Raw genomic sequence first — 22,417 nt, forward strand, 5'->3', positions numbered from 1 at the left:
TTGATTTCCATATTGTGTTTTTGGACAGGACAAAGGACAACTTTTGATAATAAGGTAATAGGGAGCTTATTTCCCCTCAAGGCATCAATAATTAGGAAAGCTGTCCGAGGAAACCTTCATCTATTGATTTGCTTTTAAAGTGCTATTCCATTCATCATAACAGCACGTCACACCTAATCAATAAAGGCATTTGCAGGCTGAAATGTAGATCAGATTGGTTCTGTTGCCGGTGTTTCCTGCGCTGCACCTCGCGCGCACCTCGGCTCCCCTCCCCTCTCCTCTATCCTCTTTCCTCTTCACTCTCTGTTGCGCGCGGGGGAGCTCAGTCAGATGAAGACTCCGGAAAGTCGCTCATTTCCGCGACAAAACCCAGCCGGCGCCTGTCAACATGAGCACCGCTGATGCTGAGGATACAGCCGAGTTTATTTCACTCAGCGGTTCACACAGACACCTGCCAGGTCAGTTTATTCGTCGCCTTGATTGGTGGTCATCATGGCTCGTGAGCGGCTGCACAAGAGGCGCGTGGATTAAACCGCCTCAAGTAGACTGTGAGTATGTTTTTAAAACAGTATTTGTGTGATGAAAATGGGAGTTGTTAGATTTATGATGTTATAAGGGATTCATCCCCATCCTCATTATGTTTTGTTAATTATCCTGGTATAAAAAATGTTGCGTGTTTTGAAATAAAGTTCGATTTGATCAGTTTTTTCATCAAAGGAAACGTTATGAAAAATCCGCTGACAGCAGATAAGTGTCTATGATTAGATTGCCTGTAAATGCAGCAACACCCAATAAGAGCATGAATGAAACTAAAAATTCGGAAAGATAAAGACATAGCCTAACACCAAAAACGAGCTATGAAGTCCCCCAAAGTGATAATATGTATTGAAAAGTTTCTAATACTTAAAACAAACCTCCTCCTGGTTATATTTTCTTGCTCACTGAACAGCTGCAGAATATCTCAGTGTCATGTCTCTGGGGGGTAACAGACACTTGGTCTACCAGAGTCAGAGCCACAAACAGCACTGTGTTATGAGTCAAAGATAAACTCCTTTAAACATTTGTACACATGCTCCCAATCTCTTGCTCTTGTAATTATTCTGTTTACTGTATTATAACAAACTGGAGCGTTTTTTGCCTACCTCTAGTTATATGACAGATGTTCCCTGACTATTTCCTTCCATTATGCCGTAGTGTTTTCTCTCATACATCCCAAACAAAAAAGCTGTAAAGTGACTCCAGCTGTTGCCGGGGTTTGGTTGGTTTGTTTTGTTCTGGCAAATGCCCCCGTATTAGCTAAAATGTTGTGTCAGATATCGGCGAGTGCGAGTGTAGTTAGCATAATTTGTTCGCGTCAAATATTGTATTGTTTCTTCTTCTCCAAAAGCGGCAAATGAGAACTGATATTAAGCAAACAGCAACAGTGTGGTGCTAACTGAAAGTGTGACTTTAGCTAGCAAAATGTCAGCATTCATGTTTTTAAGATCACACATTTCAAGACTGCATTTTATTTTATTAAAGGAAGTAATAAAAAGTTGCAACGACACACTATAAAACAGTTTAATGTCAAAAAGGAAGCTTTATTTGACACATTTCAGCGGACCGCTAGTCGAGCTGCCGCTAATGTTAGCCTAACGTGTTTTAAGGCTAGGATTTCTTTTTTTTTTCTTTTTAGATTATTGTTTTTGGCTCTTGCCTTTATTTATAGGACAGCTGAAGATACACAGGAAATGTTGGGAGTAGAGAGTGGGGGATGACATGCACCAAATGATCGGCAGAACGGGAATCGAGCCTGCGATCAGTGTGACGAGGACTACAGCCTCTGTACATGGGGCGCCCACTCCACCAACTGAGCTAAACCAGCACCCCAAGGCTAGGATTCCTTAAGTGTACTGAGCCAGGCTGTACAAAAATGATAGAAATCATGTCACACACACAGTGAGTAGAACACTGCTGTTATATATATATATATGTTATTAATAATACATTAAACATTTTTTATATATTTTGGTTCATCACACTAGAGTTGTAAAAGTACTCAGATTCAGCCAGTTAAGTCTTAAGTCTGGGTATGAGAATCGGTATCAGCAAAGAAAAAATGGTAACAGAAAATCTCTAGTGTGAGATGATTGTGCACTCACTGTTTCTGTTTGACATTTAGTTCATTGTTTGCCCATTCGGCTCTGTTAAAGGGGCTGCAGCTCTGTTCAGAGTGCAGAGCTGAGGACCTGACAGGTAGGCAGATGACCTTTTGACAAAAACCGCATCAGTGGACTCTCAGTTTCTTAATAACTAAATGTGTGTTTTATTGTTAATTGGAAGGAGAAAGAGAGGGTTCAAAGTCTGAGAAAAAGAGGACAAAGTCAGTTCGTACCACCTCTCCACGCCCAATAACTCTGCACACACCCAAACCGAAAACCTCACCGTCTGCTGCACCCGGCCCTGCAGTCTGTCTGGTCAACTGCGCATAAGGTTTTAGGTTGCCCCTCGAGTTTGTGGAAGAAGTGCGTAGAGCCGCTAAGATGTCAGAGCAATGCTTCTTTTGGCAAGGACTGATGTTGGAAGGCTTAGGTAATGCTGAAAGTATGAGAGGGGAGATGGAAAGTGAGAGTTGTACCATATCAGATTGTTTAGACTGGACTCTGGGGGTCCAACACAAATGGAAGAAAAGGATTCTGTAACAGAGCACATTAGGAATGTGGGAGGATTATATGATCCTTAAGTGTTCTGGCAAACGGCTCCCACTTTCTATTTCAAGCGACGCTAGTTTTTGAGCTGGAGACGACAACAATTCTCAGTAATGCACGACTGGCTCTGCATTATTTCAGCTGTGAAATCTGTTCCGGAAGGGATGATTCAATGTAGTCAAACTTTGATCCGCATCTGTCACTCCCTTGTTGTTCTGCTCGAGCTGTCCTGCTGCTGAGTAATTCTCCAGATTAATGATGTTTTTCACCGGGATTTTTCTTCCTTTTGTTTTTCGCTTCCATTTGATGAAGTGTTGTTTCAACATTCTCATTTTCTACAATTGAGCCAGACAGATTTCTCCCATAAGATTAGGCTGTTTGCTCCGCATGTACCTCAGTAACAGAAAACTATAGTAAATTGATCCATTCTGACACACTGAATAAACAGGGTCATGGATAAGATATGTTTTACGCTGGAGTATAAAGGCTATTATGACTCATGTTTGCTTTAGAAATAAAAGTTCACTTGACCTTAAACAAAAGCTGAAGTTTAAAGTTTCATGCTTGAAACATTTAAAATCATCAGTAAAAGTTCACGAAATGCAACACATCAAAAATGTCTATTAGCTGCGTACTTGCTGTAGCCTTGCGTCAAATCTGGTCTTGGTCACCGGCCAAGACAAATGTTTTCCCTAACGAATAAAAGTATTATAATCTGGGCAGTGATCAAAGTGACAGGTTGATTAGGTAATCAGGAGTGATTCATATTTATCAGGTTCATGACGCATTTAACTTAATTCATTCTGTGGAAAAATCACTCCAGAGTTTAAACCTCTTACACCTCCTTAGCGCGTGTGAACAGCTTTTGCCTCACAGAGCTCCAACAAGCACGATCGAGCTCCTACATGTCATGTGGCAATGTTTTGTGTGTGCAAAAGGGATTTACTATACTAGGTCGTCACACACTATCAAAAGCAGCAGCAGTTGAACAGGACTGACAGGATCTGTCTTCAAGCGTTTTTCATCAGTGTAATTGGCAGCCAAATGCACTCCTGCTTCCAACAAAAGAAGATACAAGTGTCACGTAGGAGGAGAAGCCACTTTTTGCACATTAGCTTAATTGTTAAGGAAAATAAATGTTTAAGAGCCTGATAAGACAGACCCTGCTCAGCGCTGGGATTCATTACTTTTGGATCGTTTAGATTCAAACTTTGTAGCCTGGGAACCAAACAAATCTGCCAGTGTTTTCTCTTGTAGATGCGCCTGGTCCCCCTCACATTCAGACAGATTTCCATCCGACCTTATTTGGGTCAGGCCAATTGCAACTACGGGGTGGGAATCGCAGGGTAGCTCACGATACGTTACGATGCGCAATACGTGGCCCACGATAAGGATAATATCACGATACAACGATTCAGCAATAATTTATATATTGCAAGACAATCATACATCATGATATCTGATTAATTTCTTTGGCCAATTAATTTCCGTTCACGTTACCCTCATTCATGCCATAAGTGCCACCGCTAGGAGCCATGAAGTAGTGACATGTTGAGTCATAATCGCAGGGAAATCTGTTAAGAACGGCGCATATTTGTAAATGAAAATTGCGATATTTGGTGCCAGCCTGTTGATAATTGTATTGCACGAGTCAGGACTACGATATACTGCCGTATTGATACTTTGTCCCACCCCTAATTACAACCATCTGTAATATAAAGGACAGGTTTCATAAAAGCATTTTCATGAACGACCAAGATGGCCGCCACTGATGTGGAATCTCTGAACCCGCTTTCCCGTCAGTTTTAAATGATCGTGATGGTTGCTCATGTTGCACAAAAGTGTTAGCAACCAAATCATGTCATGCCAAACTTCTGTGCATAATGTGGAACTAGAGGCCATATAAACTGTACGTTAGAACTAGCGACCTAGCCTAGCAGCCTATTGCTACGTCACACATTTAATACTTTTTGAATTAAACACAAGATACTTGTTCCCTAATGATAAGGATACGCGCTCAGTGAAGAAGCCCCTCCCCTTGTGCCCTCATCCCAATACTGTACTTATAATTAACCTACCCCATGACTCTTCGTGGTCACCCCAACCCAAGCAGCATTGCTAACTTTAACAGACCTAGGCTCCATTAATGCGAGTTCCAGGTATTGACAGCGCCGCCACTACCTACCCTACCACATGGCTCCTAATGGCCTACACAACTCAAACTTGTATCAAGCAAGAAAGCCACATTTTTTCATTGTTAAAGACAAACAACTTTATCACAATCCCTTTTAGAGATTAGCCTAGCCACCTGTCTGAAAAGAGATGGCTGTGAAACAAAGATGGAAGGGAGTTCTTGTTTTATCACAATTAGTTCAAGCTCCAACACAAGTGACAAAGTCTTGACTACCCATAGATGTCTATTACAAAAAATACAGAAGCCTGACGAAATGTTTTTGTAACTTCCCAGTGAGCCGTGCCATCCTGTCCACTTCTCGTTTTTAGCTATGTAGTTTACAGACAGATGTCCTTGTTTCACTTGTTTGACTTACTGTGCTTGCTGTAGCGTTCATGTTTAAACTAGCTCATCAACTCACAACCCCAAGGAAGAACGATTGCATAACTGTTGTTTTAAGAACATCTTTCTTCTCTTGTCTGACTTTCGTGCCATATCCCAGGTCTCATCAATCATTTTAATTGAGCACACTGATAGAAAATTGGCCATAGCTCTGAAAATAAGACCCGACTTTAATCAAATTAAATCTCATTTTAGTCACAAGGGCTGCCCTCAGTTCTGCCTCCTGTCTTCAGGACTCCCTCTTCCTCGCAAACGTAAGGACAGATGTTTCAGATGTTCTCTGCTTGTTATTAATGTCACGTTGGTTTTAAAGTGCTGCTAAAGCAAACAACTCAATACTATTAGAAAAACATACACATGCAAATATATACACTTACATGCGGGCAAATACACAGTTTAGCTGAGGACCACATCTGCTCTCCAGATGTTAAGGTGGACTGTGGTGACCTGGCCGATCAAGTCAGACACTGTTAAACAAGAGGTTTAACATTTCGTGTGCTTTTCTTAGAACGCGTCTGTTTAGTTTAGACTGTACTATTTCTTCAACAGCCTGCTTGTTTAACAGATTAAGGAGTCAGATTCCTGTGAAGGCAAACAACGGTCTTCAGTGACAGCAAATCAACCAGCTCATCTCTTTCTCTTAGGGGGGATTGGAAAGGAAAGGGAGGACTAATTCACGATGGAGAGTCCACTTCCTGAGATATTTGTGTTCTCAGGGAGTTGTTACATTTCCTGCCAAGGCTTTATCCCTAATCTGACTCTGAAAAGGGCCAGAAAAAAAAGATCTTTTAGTACCTCCCAGTGGGGAGTATTTGTTGTTTTTCTGTCCTTCAAATTGCTTCGACTTCTGATTTCTTTTTCATCAAGTAGAGAAAGTGTTATTATTTCTGCAGTTTGGTATCCCATCCGTCTTTGTTTGACTTTCCCCGTCAACCGGGAGGCTGGCCTATTTCCTTTTGTGGCATTGGTTTTCTTGTGCCTCCCATTTCTCAGCGCTGGGATTAAGCCAAGTTCCAGTCACAAAGTGTACTGTACAAGGTCAGAATGTGTTTACGCAGCTCTAAACATGAAGACGCGATTCAAACATGTTGCAGAGAGAGAGAGAGAGAGAGAGGCAAGATTATGTGTGTACGAGCTCTTGTCTCCTCGCTTTAACTAATTTCAAGATGTTCTTCACATTTGTTAAAGCTATTTCATGCTAATGTTTCAGAGTTTTGACACTAAACAGAGCTGTACATACAGCATGCATCATTTTTTCTCTGGAAGGCTCTGTGGGTAGGCTGATTTTCACTTCCTGTTTAGTTGGTATTTTGGTATCTGCAGCACAGATTGGGTTCTGGCTGATTGGCATCATTATCTCACAAACAATAAGTAGAGAGGGGAAAATAAGAGGATGCAAGACAGGGAGACAGTGTGTAAGGTGCATGTCATTAACAAATCAAGCAATGAATAAATGTGTCTGAATCAGCCAGCACCGGACGGTCCAACACACGGTAGTGTTGTTTATGTTTATGGAAAGTTTTACTTCCATTGACACACAGCTGTGGAATCTGTACAGCTGGGTCTAATTAAAAATAACGAGCCTCATGGTTTGTCCATGTTACAGCCACCAGCTACTGATATGATTATCACAGCTGAACATATTGTTGCTGCAAATTAGTAAACAATGTATTTCACAGCACTCTTGGTTAGATTTTAAAGCATTCAGACAGATGGTTAAGTTATCATTTAGGGATCTACGTGTGCTTAAGACATGACAACTCAAGCCATTATTCAGGGACATGTGTCAACCTCAAATTCATGGATTGGCACAGATGTTTGCAAAGACACGCATGGTTCCCAGATCATTTATCCAGGACTTTGCTCTAACACAGGGTTCAGTTTTTAAAGTAATATCAGCTATTGGATGACTTACATTATTTGGATGAATTGTAATCCCTTCAACTGCCTTTAATTTCCTCAAGTGCCATCATCACATCCAAACACCCACAAATCTCATGACATTCCCTTCATCCTCAGCTGTAGTTTGTGTTTTGTGCTAACTAGCAAATGTTAGCATGCTAAGGTATTAAGCTTTTTTATATTAGCATTCTAGCATTGTCATTTAAATTTTAGAGCATGTTAGCCTGCTCCAATATCATGAAGCTCAAATTGCCCCTGTGTCTTAGTACAGCCTCAAAGAGCTGCTAGCATAACTGAAAACTTTAAGTTTTGTTCATAAATGTTGTTTACATTCTAAGCTTAAATAGTGAATATGATAACATTTATAGCCTATTAGCCTATTTAAACATTATCACCCTTGCAGTGTCATTCTGAGCATGCCATCTTGTTCACTTTAGCATTTCCCTCAAATTGCCCTTGTTCCTCATTGGCCTACAGCCTCACAGAGCTGCTAGCATACCTGAAGACTCTTAGTTTTGTTTCTCTTTTGCACTTATTAGCAAATATTAGTATTATTAAATGGTGTACATGGTTGCATTTATATTACTTCAATATCAGCACTCTGGCAGTGTTATTTAGAGCATGTTAGCATCCTCATGTTAGCACTTAGCTGAAATTGCCCCCTGCATAAACTGCTAGCATAACTGAAGACTTTCTGGTTAAAAAACCTGTTTCTCTTCTGCACTTCTCAGCAAATGTTAGCATGATTAGATGATGTACATGGTAAAGTTGATGTTATTTAAATATCAGCATTCTGGCAGTGTCATTTAGAGCATGTTAGCATCCTCATGTTAGCACTTAGCTGCGTAAACTGTTAGCATAACTGAAGACTCTCTTAGTTTTGTTGAAAGACGTTGTCACCCTGTTTTTGTATGTGGTATTATTGTGTGTTATCTTACATTGTGGTTTGGATCATCTAAAGGGCATGAAAACATTTGATTCGTCTGTTCATTCATAAACTTTTAGTCCTCATCACAGATATTTGAAATGCATTATCCATCCTCATATGTAAAGAAGAGGTTTCATATAAACATAATAAATTGGCTGCACATCAGCACGGTTTCATCCTATTAGTTATTTAGAGAGGAGACCTTGGTTTATAATAGTTGAAATGAAATGTGAGAATAACAGCAGCTCTTGCGTTCTTGGCCACATTAACCAAATAGTTTTACTCTTTGATCCTGAATAGATTCAACAAATTTCACAGCAGTCTGCAATTTATTTCCATTTGATATTTTGACCTGCAGATGAGGACAGAGGAGCACTCAAATGGAAAAAGTTTTTCCTGAGGGAGCATGGCTGCGCTCTCTACATTCCATGGCTGTCGGCCATTTAGTTTCAACATATCAGTACAAATAGTCCTGATAGTGTCACTGTGATGGAGAGGTCGGGGCTTAGCTAACACATCAGGAGTAATTGTCTGGAGACCAATTCAGCAAAAATCAAGCGAGCAGATATTTATCAGTGTTGATTTGGTGCCAAGTGTTTGACGGACAGAGCAACTGTTGGAACGACCTCCCGGAATTAGGCCGCACTGTTAGTGAGTTTGGAAATTACTGTAGAGAAGAAAAACAAAGTGTGTGCTTACAAGAATAACTTTGTAGAGTTTTCAGCCACGTAAGCGACATGGTGCTATGGATGCCAAGATCAATCTGTCCAGTGCAGACTGAATTATCCCAACAGCAATATGATGGATTGCCATGATACTCTCTTCTATACTTTTTGTGTCCAGGATGAATATTGACACTGCCACCCCTGACCTTTACTCTCTAACATTTGTATTTTATTAGTTACCGTAAAATCTGTAATAAAAGACGCAGTCTGTTTTTGGGGGTAACCCAGAGGGAAAAAAGGTTTTCTATTGCTATTAAAGTTATTTCAACACTATTTCAATTTCTTTTCATTTGAAACACATTAAAAATACACAAAATTTAGCCTACCATCTGTTTTCACCATTGCAATACTGCCGGTTGAGCTCAGCCTACAGTAACGTTGGTTGCCGTGAGGATGTCTGCTCGCTGGCGATCATGACGGTGCATGTCCGTGACGAAGCTTTAAGTAGATCAAAGCTCTGTCGTCTGTGTAAAATACCGTAACCTCTCTTTGCATTTTGTACTGGTATATTGGTCGCACCAGAATATAGGACGCAGCCCACTTTTTAGATGAAATTATTAAAAATGTCTTATACACCGAATTTTACGGTAGATATCTCAATAACTACTGCATTAGTAACCGTGGAATACACATTATACACATTAATGTCCCTTAAGGATGAATATATTTTAACTCTGGTGATCATCTGTTTTTTTATGTAGCGTCATTATCTTATTATGAAGTTTAACCTGGTCTATACTTTGGTTTATGACCAAATACCAGCAAAAATAATCACATTCCAAACATCCTAATTCTGAACTATTGGTAGTGTAATCTTGAAGAATAAATATTAATACAGAGTGTAAAAAATACATAATAAAATAATGCTTTTGCACAGTTGCACACATGGTTATATGCGGTAGTTAGGAATAATATATGTAGTTGAATTATTGTACTGTGTAAGCTTCAATCTTTGGTCTGTCAGATTTCAGATAGATTCACAGTAAACAACTACATGAGTAATATCCCTTTCCAGCTTTGTTACCGGATCAGACGTGACATTTTGTGCTCTTAGGACAACAAAAGCATCTAATGCAATGACGAATGCTGGTGTTTATTCTGAGTCAGCAGGATTCAGCTGATGCCGTTTCACCTCAGTCAATCCCACCTGCTGTTTGCTTCCCGCCACAGATCGATTTTTAGACCAAAGGGGTCCAAAGGCTGTCTCTTCTGCTCTTTCTCACACTGTGTTTCTCATCGTCGCTGCTAAACTTCTCCACTCCAAGCTTTTACCCTTGACTCTCGCTGTCCTCTTTATGCTCTGTCACATTTCCGAATCTCTCTCTTCTCCCCGATTTTGAATTTTGCACGAACTACACATAAATCATTCATGGGAAGAATAAATAGATGGTTACAGAGATCAGAGGGGATAGCAATTACCGAGATTTGTCGAAATAAAGATGTGCAGAGCATGAATAAAATGGGACCAGAGTACAGTGGAAACAGTGATATACCTTTTAAAACACAGCTTGAAAGACACGAACGCATCATTAAAGAGCATAAAAACAACTCAAAATATAAGACGTTTAAGGTGAAGCAAGGTTTGGGATTATTATCAGTTGAAGAAAAAATCACTAATAACTCAAACTATCAACAACTGTAGATGTGAGAATTACATTTCGCAGGAGGTGTCATTGGTATGATAAAGAGCTAAACTCTGCCTACTGATGCTTCATTAAGTGAGGCCGTTACACCTCTTAAAGGATCAACAATATGTTGCTGAACACCACTGTCATGAATTCTTGGTAAGTGTGCCTGGGCTCAGAGCTACCGTTACGATATCTGAAGGATTTTCTCCGGAATTGAACAAGTACGTACTCGTGCAAACTTTGAGTAACCCACGATTTACCCACCTGTTACAACATTACAACAGCGATTAAGCCAAGGCTCCAAAATCAACAACCAACGCTCGGAGCAAGTGAGAACATTTTACACGAATGCAGGTCCCAAGTAAGCACTGTGTGTGTGTGCGCGCTGAGTATGCTGTGATGACATCATTTTTTCAGGTCTTAAAGGGGCACTTCATCACTTTAGTGTCACACTTCCATGGGATTGGTTGAAAAAAGTTGGTCAAAATTGAAACAACAGTAGCCGAGATTTCTTTAGACTTCGAGTCCTATGTGTGTTTAAAGCTACAAAAAAACACTGAATCCTACACTACCCATAATGCAACTGAAAAGTGATACAAAAGATCTAACCTGCCTGACTGAGATGCCTTTCGATCTCTAGGCCGTTAGTCTGTAAGACGGGCTTTCTTGTTAAACAATGTAGATTTAAACCCAGCCCTGATGACATCACTATGACATGATTCAACTGTTTTTATTGCAGCAATCCATGTTAAAAGTAAACTAATCCTAATGTGTAAAATCTGTGGACGGCCACTTTACTCTGATTTTATTGGACAACATTATGACGAGTGTGTACACATGCTGTCCTCTCCTCACAGTAAGTCTTTGCGCACTATTGCACTGTTAAAAAAGACTTCAGTTCTTCAGTAGATTTGAGTGTTGGTCCCTCTATCCCAGAGCCACTCTCTCTCAACACATCCAATAACCTCTGAAAACCTCCTCAGGCTGGTATCGAGTTCACGGCATTGTCCAGTAATTTAAGAATTTGCTCTCAGTTACAGCTACAGAAGGCGAGATGATAGGCTTCCCTGAGAGTTATGATGGCGGCCTGCCAATTACTTCTGTGGGTGTCTGCACGATCTGGATTTTATTGCACAAATGGTTTAGTAGTAAAGTAGCAGTAGTAGGATGACTGAGCTGAGCCTTTATTAATAATATTTAGATCTGAATTTGCACCTTTAATGTTGTAAGTGTGAGCACGTTGAGTCACATCATGTTTTTGTGGCTGCACTTTTAACAGTCCCCTGTTGTGCAGTCAGAAAAGAAAACACTAAAATATGAGCATGCTTTATAAAGTTGGCTATGACTAGTGCAGGATTTCATTCCCTGCTCCGGTGGGACTGTCGCTGAACCGACTCGGCAACAAACCAAAGATAAATGTTCTGAGGAAGTATCAGAGAAGTGCTTTAAGAACATTTTACACTGAGATATCTGGAATTTCTCTGCGCTGGTCCTGAAATAATAACGAGTTTCTTATTATTCATGCGGCGGGAAGAGAAAACAAAACGCTTGCACTTGCCACAGTGAGTGCGTTCCACCTGTATCAATACCTCACTCCGTTCTCTCAGTGAAAAACCTTGATCTTGGAAATAATATTTCCAGGTTATGAAAATAGAGCTCTCAGCGGGCTTTTTGCCTAACAGGGAATAATGGTGTGTTTTCAGTGTTGAATTACAGAGTAACTATTATTCTAACCTTGAGAGTCTCTTTGGTAGAGCTTGTCTTTGCTTGCGCTTTAAGGCCTCATCATAAAGCACGGGCTCTCCATCCAGCAGACCACACGCACGCTGCTGCTGACCTCGAACATTATAGAGGTTACAAGTGCTGAGGGAGTAGAGCTTTAAATTCGCACACTGATGCCCCAGATGGGGAATAAAGCTTCCTAAAATACCCTGATATTAAAAGTGTTCAAACCACCTTTCTAGGAATTAGGGGGGATGACTGAAATACTTCAAAGGGAGCTCAGAAGCTGCTTTTTTGGCGAGAAGAAAAATGAAGTTAAATAAAAACATGTCCCGTGTTTTAACAACTGTTTCTCATCTACAGGAAGCCCAGATGAAGACAAGGGAGCAAGTTGAAGATGAATGATGACCTGCAGATTAAAACACTACGGTGAATGGACACATCAGGACACACATCCTTTGAAATAACAACATCCTGGCTGGTTTCTCTACATGCCTGCTGCTGTGCTTCTGTGTCAGTATGTCACATTCAGACTGCAAACATGGGAGCCAAAAGGACTGCAATTACAGTCTCCACAGCCTGCCCATGGCTGAGAACTATGGGAAAAGGCCTGTCAGGACATTTTTTGACTTCAGACACACAGACTTGCCTGAAAGTCTGGATTTAAAGTGGGCTCCCCTGGTGTCTCTGACTAACCTGCGAAGCTTCTCAAAGGTCAAAGTGGTGAGCTTCCTCATGGGCCTGACGCTGATGTTCCTCATCACGGCTTCCTACGTCCTTATGTGGGACAAGAAAGGACTGTTGTTTACCCCCTTGCCTGATCAGCTCAGACCCGTGGGCGTCCCGATCTGCACGGCAGCAGCTGACGTTTCCTCTCAAAACACTTTAATAGACATAAAACTGCTGGTGAAGATCATCAGCTCCAAACTGGAATACACACCCAGGAAGGTGCCTGATGAAAAGGACGTAATTGAAACGGACTCCCATGTAAGTCTATGAAAAAAACACAAGATTTAAATCAATAGACCAACTACAATAAATGTTGTTTCTTGGTATATTTCCAGGCTGCAATAATATGCTGTAAAATGATGAATCTAGTCTGCACTGGAAAGTGTCAATAAGTGACCACTGTGATTGCTTCATTTTTGATGACAAAATGACTTTAATGTAGCTGAAAAATAACACCTTACAATCATGGCTGCAGGTAATGGCTGCGTGGTGGAGCTCATAATGAGCGGTGTTTGTGGAGACAGACAGAGGTGTCGATTCAACTCCATGTTTGTCAGGCTGTTCAGTTAATATCAGGTTACATGTTTGGTGTTTATAAGGACCCACTGACTGCTGTTACTATGTGTTAATGTACTGATATCCTATGTTGGGTGTATGTTCTCATCTTTACCTTACCCGATGTTATTATAGTGGTAATGTATAAGGCATCAGCAGTCCTGACATTTACACTGTAAATTATTATTACAGAGGTGGCAACACAAGTGAGTCAGTAAGCTGAATACCCATAAGTGGTATGTGTCAGTGTCAGACATTTGGATATCTTACTGAGTTGTTAAACCACATAATGCAACTAACAGTCGTAGGAAATGGCTCAAAATGTAGGTGATGATGCATCAGTGGCAAAGCTGCAAAATCACGTCATTCGGCTCAACATTAATAATGTGTTGATACTCTTTATGGGCAGATGATACCGGAGCTCTGAAGCTTGTTTCACTCCTGTGATGCAACAGAACATTTCCACCTGATACCAAGTTATACTGTAATGCAAGTAATCAGCTAATTTAACAAATATCAGTCATTAGTATACCACACCAGAAACAGGTGCCTACAGAAGCACTTATACAGGTATAGGTTGTGTTAGCAAAAATATCTTAAAGGAGCAATTCGCCCCTTGAAAAAGCAGCCGTCAGTCAAAGCTGGTGTTCTCTGTAATCGATAGAAGCAATAATATTTGAAATTGGCACCATAGCTGTGGAGGAAGTTGTACAAACAGCTTGTGGTGTCGCCCATTCTACATTCCTACAACACCCAGCGTGCATTGCGCACCTCCTTCTGAAAGGAACGGCCCAGCGAGAGACGCTGGAGTGAAATACTTACGTTTTCCATTCAAGGACATTGATCGCTGAATCCAAAATATGACGAAAAAATACCGGTGGATCGTCTAAAAAGTCTTCAGGTCTGCAGTCTAGATTTCAAACCTGACAATTTTGAACGAGACAGAAGTGTAGTTTAGCAAGCTCCCTGGCCTCCATGAAACAGCTTTTTTTTCCTACCATAATGGCATTAGCTCCCCATGATAGCATGATAGGACTGAGGTTGAAAATCAGCGAACCGGCCCTTTAAGGCTGCCGTGACAACGCAGGATTATTTTACTGCAACATATCACTTAATGATATTTATATTTAATCCAGATAATCTTAACAAAAATGTACACATAATTCCAGGTGTGGTGGTACTCCAGGCCAACTCCTCAAGGGTCAGAATTACTTTCACAAAGCATCAGCTATCACAGTGTTTGCTATCCATCCATCCATTATCTATACCGCTTATCCTGTTTGTGGTCGTGGGGGGCTGGGGCCTATCCCAGCTGTCCCTGGGCGAGAGTGGACCCTGGACCAGTCAATCACAGGGCTGACACATCGAGACAGACAACCTTCCACGCTCACACCTATGAGCAATTCAGAGTAACCGATTAACAATGATCTCTGTTCCTCGTTGTAGATGTTCTCTGTTATTCCAAAAGATTTCCTGCCCGGCATCAAGAGCCCTTGCTGGTTGGAGGAGTTCTCCGGTGATCTCGTTAATCCGTACAGAAAGAACCTGTTCACTCAGCGTTCCAAGAGCTTCAGGAGCATCTGTGACCGCCTGAGGGCCAACTTACACCAGCACTTACACCACAGAGACGGCAAACTGTTTCGTCTGCGCTGCCTGCCGTTCTTCTACATCATCGGGCAGCCGAAGTGTGGCACGACGGACTTGTTCCACAGGCTGCTGCTGCACCCAGAGGTCAAGTTCAACACCATGAAGGAGCCGCACTGGTGGACCAGGAAACGCTTTGGTGAGTCATCAGGAGATGGATGGTGGTTCTTAATGTTTGTGGGAAAAGTTTGTGGCTGATAGATTGGAAGATAGTTATAACTGATGAATTAAGCCCATCCTTAGACAGAAACAGGTGGTGGAAAATTGTCTAATGGATCAAAAGACCTCAACATTTGTATCACTCTTCAGCCCCTTCCACTCCCGCAGCTGCCGTCATCTGAAAAATGCTTCTCCGATGTTGACCCTCGTCTACAGAGTTGCTGTGATTGGCTAGTTACGTGATACCCTGATTGGTTGTTTGATTCAGACGGGGCAGGCTCTCACAGTCACAGATCAGACGTCAACATTATTTCAATTTAAAATAGTTAGTGACATGCAATGATCAAAATTCTTAATAATGTTTCCTTCTGTAGCATTAATCATCGAATATTAGCTAACCAATTATTTGTTTAAAGTAATAATTCAAGCAAATGATTGATGGTTTCATTATTTTAAGTTCTCAATTTTTATAATTTCCTCTCCTACATTTGAGTAAATTTAATATTTTGTGGATTTGGACTGTATGTGGGATAAATCAAGACACATGTTGGTGTCACTTTGTGCTTTAGGCAAACATGAATATGGCATTTTGAGGAAGATTTTTGGATAAGAATCTGGACATTTTTCATAATAAACACAATTGATTAGTACTTTTAGGGTAACAAAAAACTGAAGATTGGAACATAAAGAGTTAAACAGTCTGTTATCATTGTATATTTTTAAATGTAATATCTCAAGATAGCGCAAAGCCTTTTATTGTAGTAGTTACTTTGCTGGTTCAGGTTTTGTCCTGTTCGGATGCTCTTCACTTACCTTTAAAAAACACAACTTGGATTTGACCTAATAAATTCAGTTTCAGAATCCATCCATTATCTATGCTGCTCATCCTGTTCAGGGTCACGAGGGGGCTGGAGCCTATCCCGGCTGTCATTGGGCAAGAGGCGGGGTACACCCTGGACTGATCGCCAGTCAATCACAGGGCTGACACATAGAGATAGACAACCTCATTCACACCTATGGGCAATTTAGAGTCACCAATAAACCTACCGAGCATGTCTTTGGACGCCGGAGTACCCGGAGGGAACTCAACGCATGCACGGGGAGAACTCCACACAGAAAGACCCCCAACGTCCGAACCGGGATTCGAACCAGGAAGCTTCTCAGTTAAAGAGTTCATGATTATAATCAAACAAAAAGTGTATCACATAAATAAGCACAGTTCTTATCCGGTAGTATTTAAATGTGTTTAAACTAAAAAACTAAACTTCATTCACTGACTATCTGCAGCTGCTTCCTCATAAAATTCCTCATTAATCCTCATCAATGAAGACATTTTCCTTTGAGCTTGCAGGAAGTGCTTTGATTAACCACACATGTAACTGTTGACACAAAAGAAACTTAATGTGTTGTGCAACTATTGAACTGTGTGTGTTTGTTCTCTGCCTGTTTGTCTCTGTACTCAAGTCTGCAAAAGACTAACTGATTCAATCCTCGTACACTACAATAAATGAATTTATAAAGCAGAAGAGTTAATAAAAGGCTGTAATTTAGCTCCTCGTTCCTCTGGGTGCAGGTTATATCCGTTTCAAAGATGGCTTCCAGGAAAGTTTTCCTGTGGACGATTACCTGGATCTGTTTGACTTGGCAGCCCACAAAATCCAAGAAGACATCAGTGGAAATTCATCTGGAGACAACCGCGCACTGCAGCTCATAACAGGTGAGCATATGTGAAAGTGTTTGTGTCTGTGGGTGGGTATGATTTGGTATTGTTAGCGCCCATTGTGCGTCAGATGGAAGAATCTCTCGCCTTTAGGCTTGTCATTTTCAGAGGTCTTTTGAACAGCTTAACAATTGGATCCTGACCATGATTCAAATTCCAGCTGCCTTTTGTCTTCCTTTCCTTTTATTGTCATTCACACACAAGTGGCTCTGACCTCAGGAGCACTATAGCAGTAATTCAAAGTATACACAGAACCAGAATTGCCTCCAGGTGCTGTTACACCAGGTTTTTTTTGGCTCTCTGTGTCTCTTGTATTATAAATTAGGTTGACAAAAACTTTGATCTCTCTAGCAGGGCCTTGCAAGACAGAAAATCCTCCAATAAACCACAAATTAAATGCAAAAACAACATTTTGATTGAAGGAGAACTGATGTTTTGTAGGGCAATGCAGGACATTATATTGGTTTTGTAGTTTTGCGTTAACTGAAATGTCCTGATAAGAAGGTTAAGCTTACGTGTCTTTGGTTGCTGAAGTGAATGGTTACTAAAATGTTGCAACTGTCACAAATATGTTTGGCAAGTGTTTTTTGGCCTCAACATTGCAACATTATGCCTGATCGTCTGCACTACTTGCTCCTTTTGAATTTGTTTCCCGAGCTGATGCTTAGATTGTCAATTTCTTTACAGGTGAAGCCAGTGCATCCACGATGTGGGACAATCAAGCCTGGAGCTATCTTGATGGAGAGACGGAGGTGGGAGAGCCTCCCTTCCTGGCCCAGGACTTCATCCACACAGTTCAGCCTGGTGCCAAAATCATTATCATGCTCAGAGATCCAGTAGAGAGGTACTGTAGAGCTGTGATTTCCGACCAGGGATACTTCTGTACTTGCCAGAGTGTACATGGAAAGATTGTTGAGTAGCTCAAGTATTTAGAAATACACCTTTACACAAAATTTTGCAATCATGTAAGAGTGCATAAAACATAGTTAAAGTGAAAATCTTGAAGATTTTCTTGTAAATAAATGTCTGTTTGGTTGCTATCTATCGCCAAATGAGGTAACACAATGGTGATTGAGCCTATGGCCCACTGATGAAAGCCTTTAGCCTTTAGTATTTAGTATTATTATGGACTGGGTGTCTGTGGCGACATTTGCGGCATTCCATCACCCAGCAGTGGTTGGTCTGCCAGAGAGGGTAGTCCGGTCTCTGCAAGCGACTAAGTAGTAATCTACTATGGCTGAACAAACAAAGAAAAGATTGATGACGACAGATACAACTTCAACAATAAGTGGAAATCCAAAGAAAAGGAAACAAATTCTACACTCCGATGAAGGCAAACAGTCTAAAAAAGGAAAGCGACCGTCAGTGAGGAAAATCAGGAGTTACAACCATGAATAAGGGAGCCAATTGTAGACATCTGGTTAAGTTGGGACGTATGCGCCTGTAGCTCTATTTATCGGCGTAAGGTGCCGCTGAATAGAACAAAACAGAAAACTTCAGGATTTTATCTTTAACTAGCAAGCACAGAAGTCTGTAGGTGAAAAGTCAAAGATACACTGCTCAAGTGATTACCTAAAGGTAATGGATGAAGGGCTGAAATGCTAAGCTAAAAGAAGCTATTGGATAAACTGTACAAGTGATAAGCTTGAGTTATCGATAAAGGGTTAAAATCTTGAGGGAAAAGTAGTTTATGGATAACCAATTCAAAGTTTAGCTAAAAGTTACCGATAAATAGTCGAAATAGTTTGTTTAAAGTAGCTAACAGAATGTGTTTGAAATAGCCCAACTAGCTTTACGTAGGCTAATGGATGCATGATTGAAATAAATACCTTAAATTAAAGTATAATCTTATTACATGGGTCGCTAAAAGTAGCTAAAAGTCACCGATAACTAGTTTTAGTAGCCTAATAAGTAGGCTAGATAAAGGGTTTAAATAATTAGCTTGTTGAAATAGTTAGCTAATGAAATATTAGCTCAAGCTGTGGATAGATGATTTTAACATCATTGACCTTCAATTCATCTGTCCGGGCAGTGTTGGTACATTTGAATTGCTTGTAATAGGTTTTTCTGTAGTTTGTAATTTTGCTGAACATATCTGATAAAAATTATAACTTACAACTCACTTACAATGTTTCTGTCTTTTAACAGGCTGTACTCTGACTACCTGTACTTTAAGATAGCCAACAAGTCAGCAGAGGACTTCCATCAGAAGGTCATAGACTCTATACAGCTGTTTCAGTCCTGCCTGTCTGAGAGGTCACTTCGGTCCTGTGTCTACAACACCAGCCTCTCCAACTCGATGCCGGTGAGCTGACATGACGTCTCACTTTTTACTGCCTGAATGTTAGTTTACAACAGAATAATTACAGCTCTTATAACTATATCTAATTATGTGTAAAAACAAGACTTCTAGCTGTCCTCCAAGTGGTTTTAACTAATAACACACTCAAGGTCGTGCTGTTGTACTGAATATCAGCACGGCTGTAATTTGGTCATGTCTAAGAGCCGTGCTGATATTCAGTACAACAGCACGACCTCTAGTGTGATATTGCCTTTCAACAACAGATCTAGAAGTAATATGTAACAACAGACTACACAGTTTTGTTTATATAAGCCGTCGTTTGTCCCTGCCAACTGTGTCTGTATTTGTTCATATCACGCAACCAGTGAAATAAGAGTCTGTTAGCAGTTGCTTTAATGGCATGTGTGAGTCAGAGGCACCAGCTTGATCAGTCATGACGAAGACCGCTGGGTGTAACGTTAATTAACAGTATTCAGAACACCTAAGGTGGAGTGATACATAATTAAGTGCTGCTGGTGTTGTACTCCATATCAGAACTAATGCAATGCCTCTTGTCCAATCAGATTACTTGGTGGGAAGTAACTGTTGTATAATAATGGATATCACTGCTCAGAAGTGCATTTAAAAGATATTACACTTCAGACCCTTCGAGATATATTCTCTCAGGCAGCGCTCCCCCAGGCGTAAGCTGAGTTATGCGCCATGTCGGTTGTCACTCCGTATAACAATATAAAGGTGACAGCAGTGTTATCCTGGGAGATTTACTGCAGGAAAAAGCAGCAATCAGCTCGACTTGAAACCTCCGGAACAGAATCAAATCAAGCAAAAACATTCAGATAAACACCATAACCGTGTTTCTGTTTATGTGGCTCTTCTGGAATTTATGTACTAAAGACAAGAGCTTTCAAATGCTGCTCAAGTTCTGCTTATGAATCACAGCTCAGTAGCTCAGTTTCAGTGGATGGTATTAGACTTTGGCGCCCTCCTGAGGAATCAAATTGTCAGTGCATCTGGTTTAATACAACACTGAAACATGAGCAGACCTAAAGTTTTCATATTTCACCTGTGAAGTTTGACAGAAATAGTTTGGTTTCTTTGTAGCTGCATGTCATGTAGACTTAATGTTGATTTAAAAGCTTATTAAAGTGTTGATTTCAGTGCTCTTTCACAGCTGCCCCAACACTAACTGTGTTTGTTGTTTTGAATGAAACACTTTTAATTGTAGGAATTTAAAAGAACAGTTAGGGGAGGATGCCTGCTATATTCAAAAAATGTTCTCATTGTCGACTAATCCTGTGAAAAAAAAAAACTGCAATGTGTTACCGTAGTTTTCCCTGAACACTTTCCCCCCTCCCTGCCCTGTCTATGACACTTATCTCAAAATCATTCCTTCGCTCCATTAAAGCAAATGAATCAGAAATATATTCATTTCCTTTTTTTAAAAAAAGATCAACAGTTCCTGGCCCGTATTTTAAAAAACAACAACCTTAACTTAAACAGAAATCAGTGCAATTGTTGGCAACTATTTGAGTACTTACGACAGGAGGGCAGCGTGTGTGTTGACTCAAAACAAACTGCGTCATGTCACCCAGTGCAGCAATGTGACTCATCAGGATTTGCAGCTCTACTGTCAATACTACAAATACTAGTCAAATATTTGTGTATATTCCCATCTTTATCCCTCATTTCCATGTATTCCCGGGAAGTGTTTACATTATTATTGTCTGCCACTGGAATGTTTGCAGCCTGCTTTGACAAAGAATTCTTACCACAGCACACTAAAAGGACATCTGGTCTGTGTTTAAATACCAGTTGAGATCAAAAGTTGACCTTTGACCTTGGAAATTCATTTGACAAAACAATCTCACCACAAGACACTTAAGATGTTGACTTGATTTGATTTTCCCCCACAGGTTAGGCTCAATTTGGGGATGTACATCGTCTTCCTACTGGACTGGCTGACAGTTTTCCAAAGGGAGCAGATTTTAATTCTTCGACTGGAGGACTACGCAGCCAACCTTAAAGGGACAATCAAGAAAGCTTTTAATTTTCTCAGTGTAGGTAAGTATCCAAAAAGCTACATTAACATACTCTGTGTACAGGTAATGCACATATCAGGAAACATGAGCCTGTGAGCTGTGTATTTATCAACCTCCCCTCCTCCATGCAGGCCCTCTGTCGGAGCAGGAGGAGGCAGCACTGACTAAAAGGCCGCTGTCTAACACCCGGCGGGCGGCAGACAGGAACCTGGGCCCGATGCTTCCAGCCACTAGAAACCTCCTCAGGGATTTTCACCACCCATTTAACCATAAACTGGCCAGCGTGATGGACAGCAAGGCCTTCCTCTGGAGCACCACCTGATGGGACAGGAGCGTGGACGAGGTGGTCGAGGATGTGAAAAAATCTGATATAAATTAAGATACAGTGGGAGAAATAGCACACAGATGTACGTTTGTAAATGGAATTATGAAGCTTTAAAGAATTTTATGGATTTGTCTGTGATATTTATTTGCTTTCTAAATAAATTTGTGTTTTAATTTGATGCGGTTTAAGTGTTGAAAAGCCTTTTAAGAGCTCCTAAACACAAGACAAGATATGTATATGAACAACCTTAAAGGGAAAGAGAAGGGAAAACTTGATGGTAAGGAGTTGAATACATACAGAGTAGAGAAGCGTTTGAGTGACGTCGTGCTGATGTACTGGAATTAACCACAAGAGGGCACTAGAGCACAGATTATAACAGAACCTTAACGTCCTAACACTGTTGTTCCTCAGGTCTTATTTTACAATCTTATTAAAAGGATACAAAACAGATTAATACTTACTGCTGTACAGAATTATAAACTGTGTTTTCTTAGTTTTGGGGATTTTATAAAAGATGTGAATAAAGGCTGATGGGGACACATAATCAGGTTTATTTATCTTCTGAATGTTTAATCATTGCAATTATCAAACCTACCAATTCAATACGGTGTATTAAACAAACTAAATACATTCTATTCAATCCAGAAGGATGACATCATGGGGAGAGAGAGAGAGAGAGAGGTAGAAAGAAAGCAGGCGCATAGACCAGATGATGATGGCCCTGATGAACCGACTCCACCCCCAACAATCAAATCCCTCCTGGTGATCAGGAAAATT

At 40.6% G+C, this 22,417-nt stretch overlaps 1 protein-coding gene across 2 annotated transcripts; it reads left to right on the plus strand.

The window, feature by feature from the left end:
• The first annotated feature begins 384 nt into the window (after positions 1-384).
• Positions 385-21,818, plus strand: LOC138588601 (carbohydrate sulfotransferase 15-like). 2 transcript variants are annotated; one of them, XM_069658813.1, is made up of 8 exons: positions 385-548; positions 12,531-13,154; positions 14,898-15,234; positions 16,828-16,971; positions 17,662-17,818; positions 19,123-19,279; positions 21,190-21,337; positions 21,447-21,818. In XM_069658813.1, the coding sequence occupies exons 2-8, from the start codon at positions 12,687-12,689 to the stop codon at positions 21,635-21,637; spliced, it is 1,602 nt and encodes a 533-aa protein (XP_069514914.1). In that variant the 5' UTR covers positions 385-548; positions 12,531-12,686; the 3' UTR covers positions 21,638-21,818. The 2 variants fall into 2 exon arrangements, with proteins under 2 accessions (XP_069514914.1, XP_069514915.1); XM_069658814.1 differs by having other exon boundaries at positions 443-458.
• The last annotated feature ends 599 nt before the right edge of the window (positions 21,819-22,417 follow it).

Source organism: Semicossyphus pulcher, unplaced genomic scaffold (assembly GCF_022749685.1).
Source record: "Semicossyphus pulcher isolate SPU_LCO1_2020_fin unplaced genomic scaffold, fSemPul1.0.p SCAF_12, whole genome shotgun sequence".
NCBI classification, from domain to species: domain Eukaryota; kingdom Metazoa; phylum Chordata; class Actinopteri; order Labriformes; family Labridae; genus Semicossyphus; species Semicossyphus pulcher.

Bases quoted from the DNA above. Each gene is read 5' to 3' on its own strand.
- LOC138588601 (XM_069658813.1), top strand. From the start codon at position 12,687: ATGTCACATTCAGACTGCAAACATGGGAGCCAAAAGGACTGCAATTAC. The intron at 13,155-14,897 runs GTAAGTCTATGA...TCCTCGTTGTAG, and splicing joins TAATTGAAACGGACTCCCAT to ATGTTCTCTGTTATTCCAAA. The intron at 17,819-19,122 runs GTACTGTAGAGC...GTCTTTTAACAG, and splicing joins CTCAGAGATCCAGTAGAGAG to GCTGTACTCTGACTACCTGT.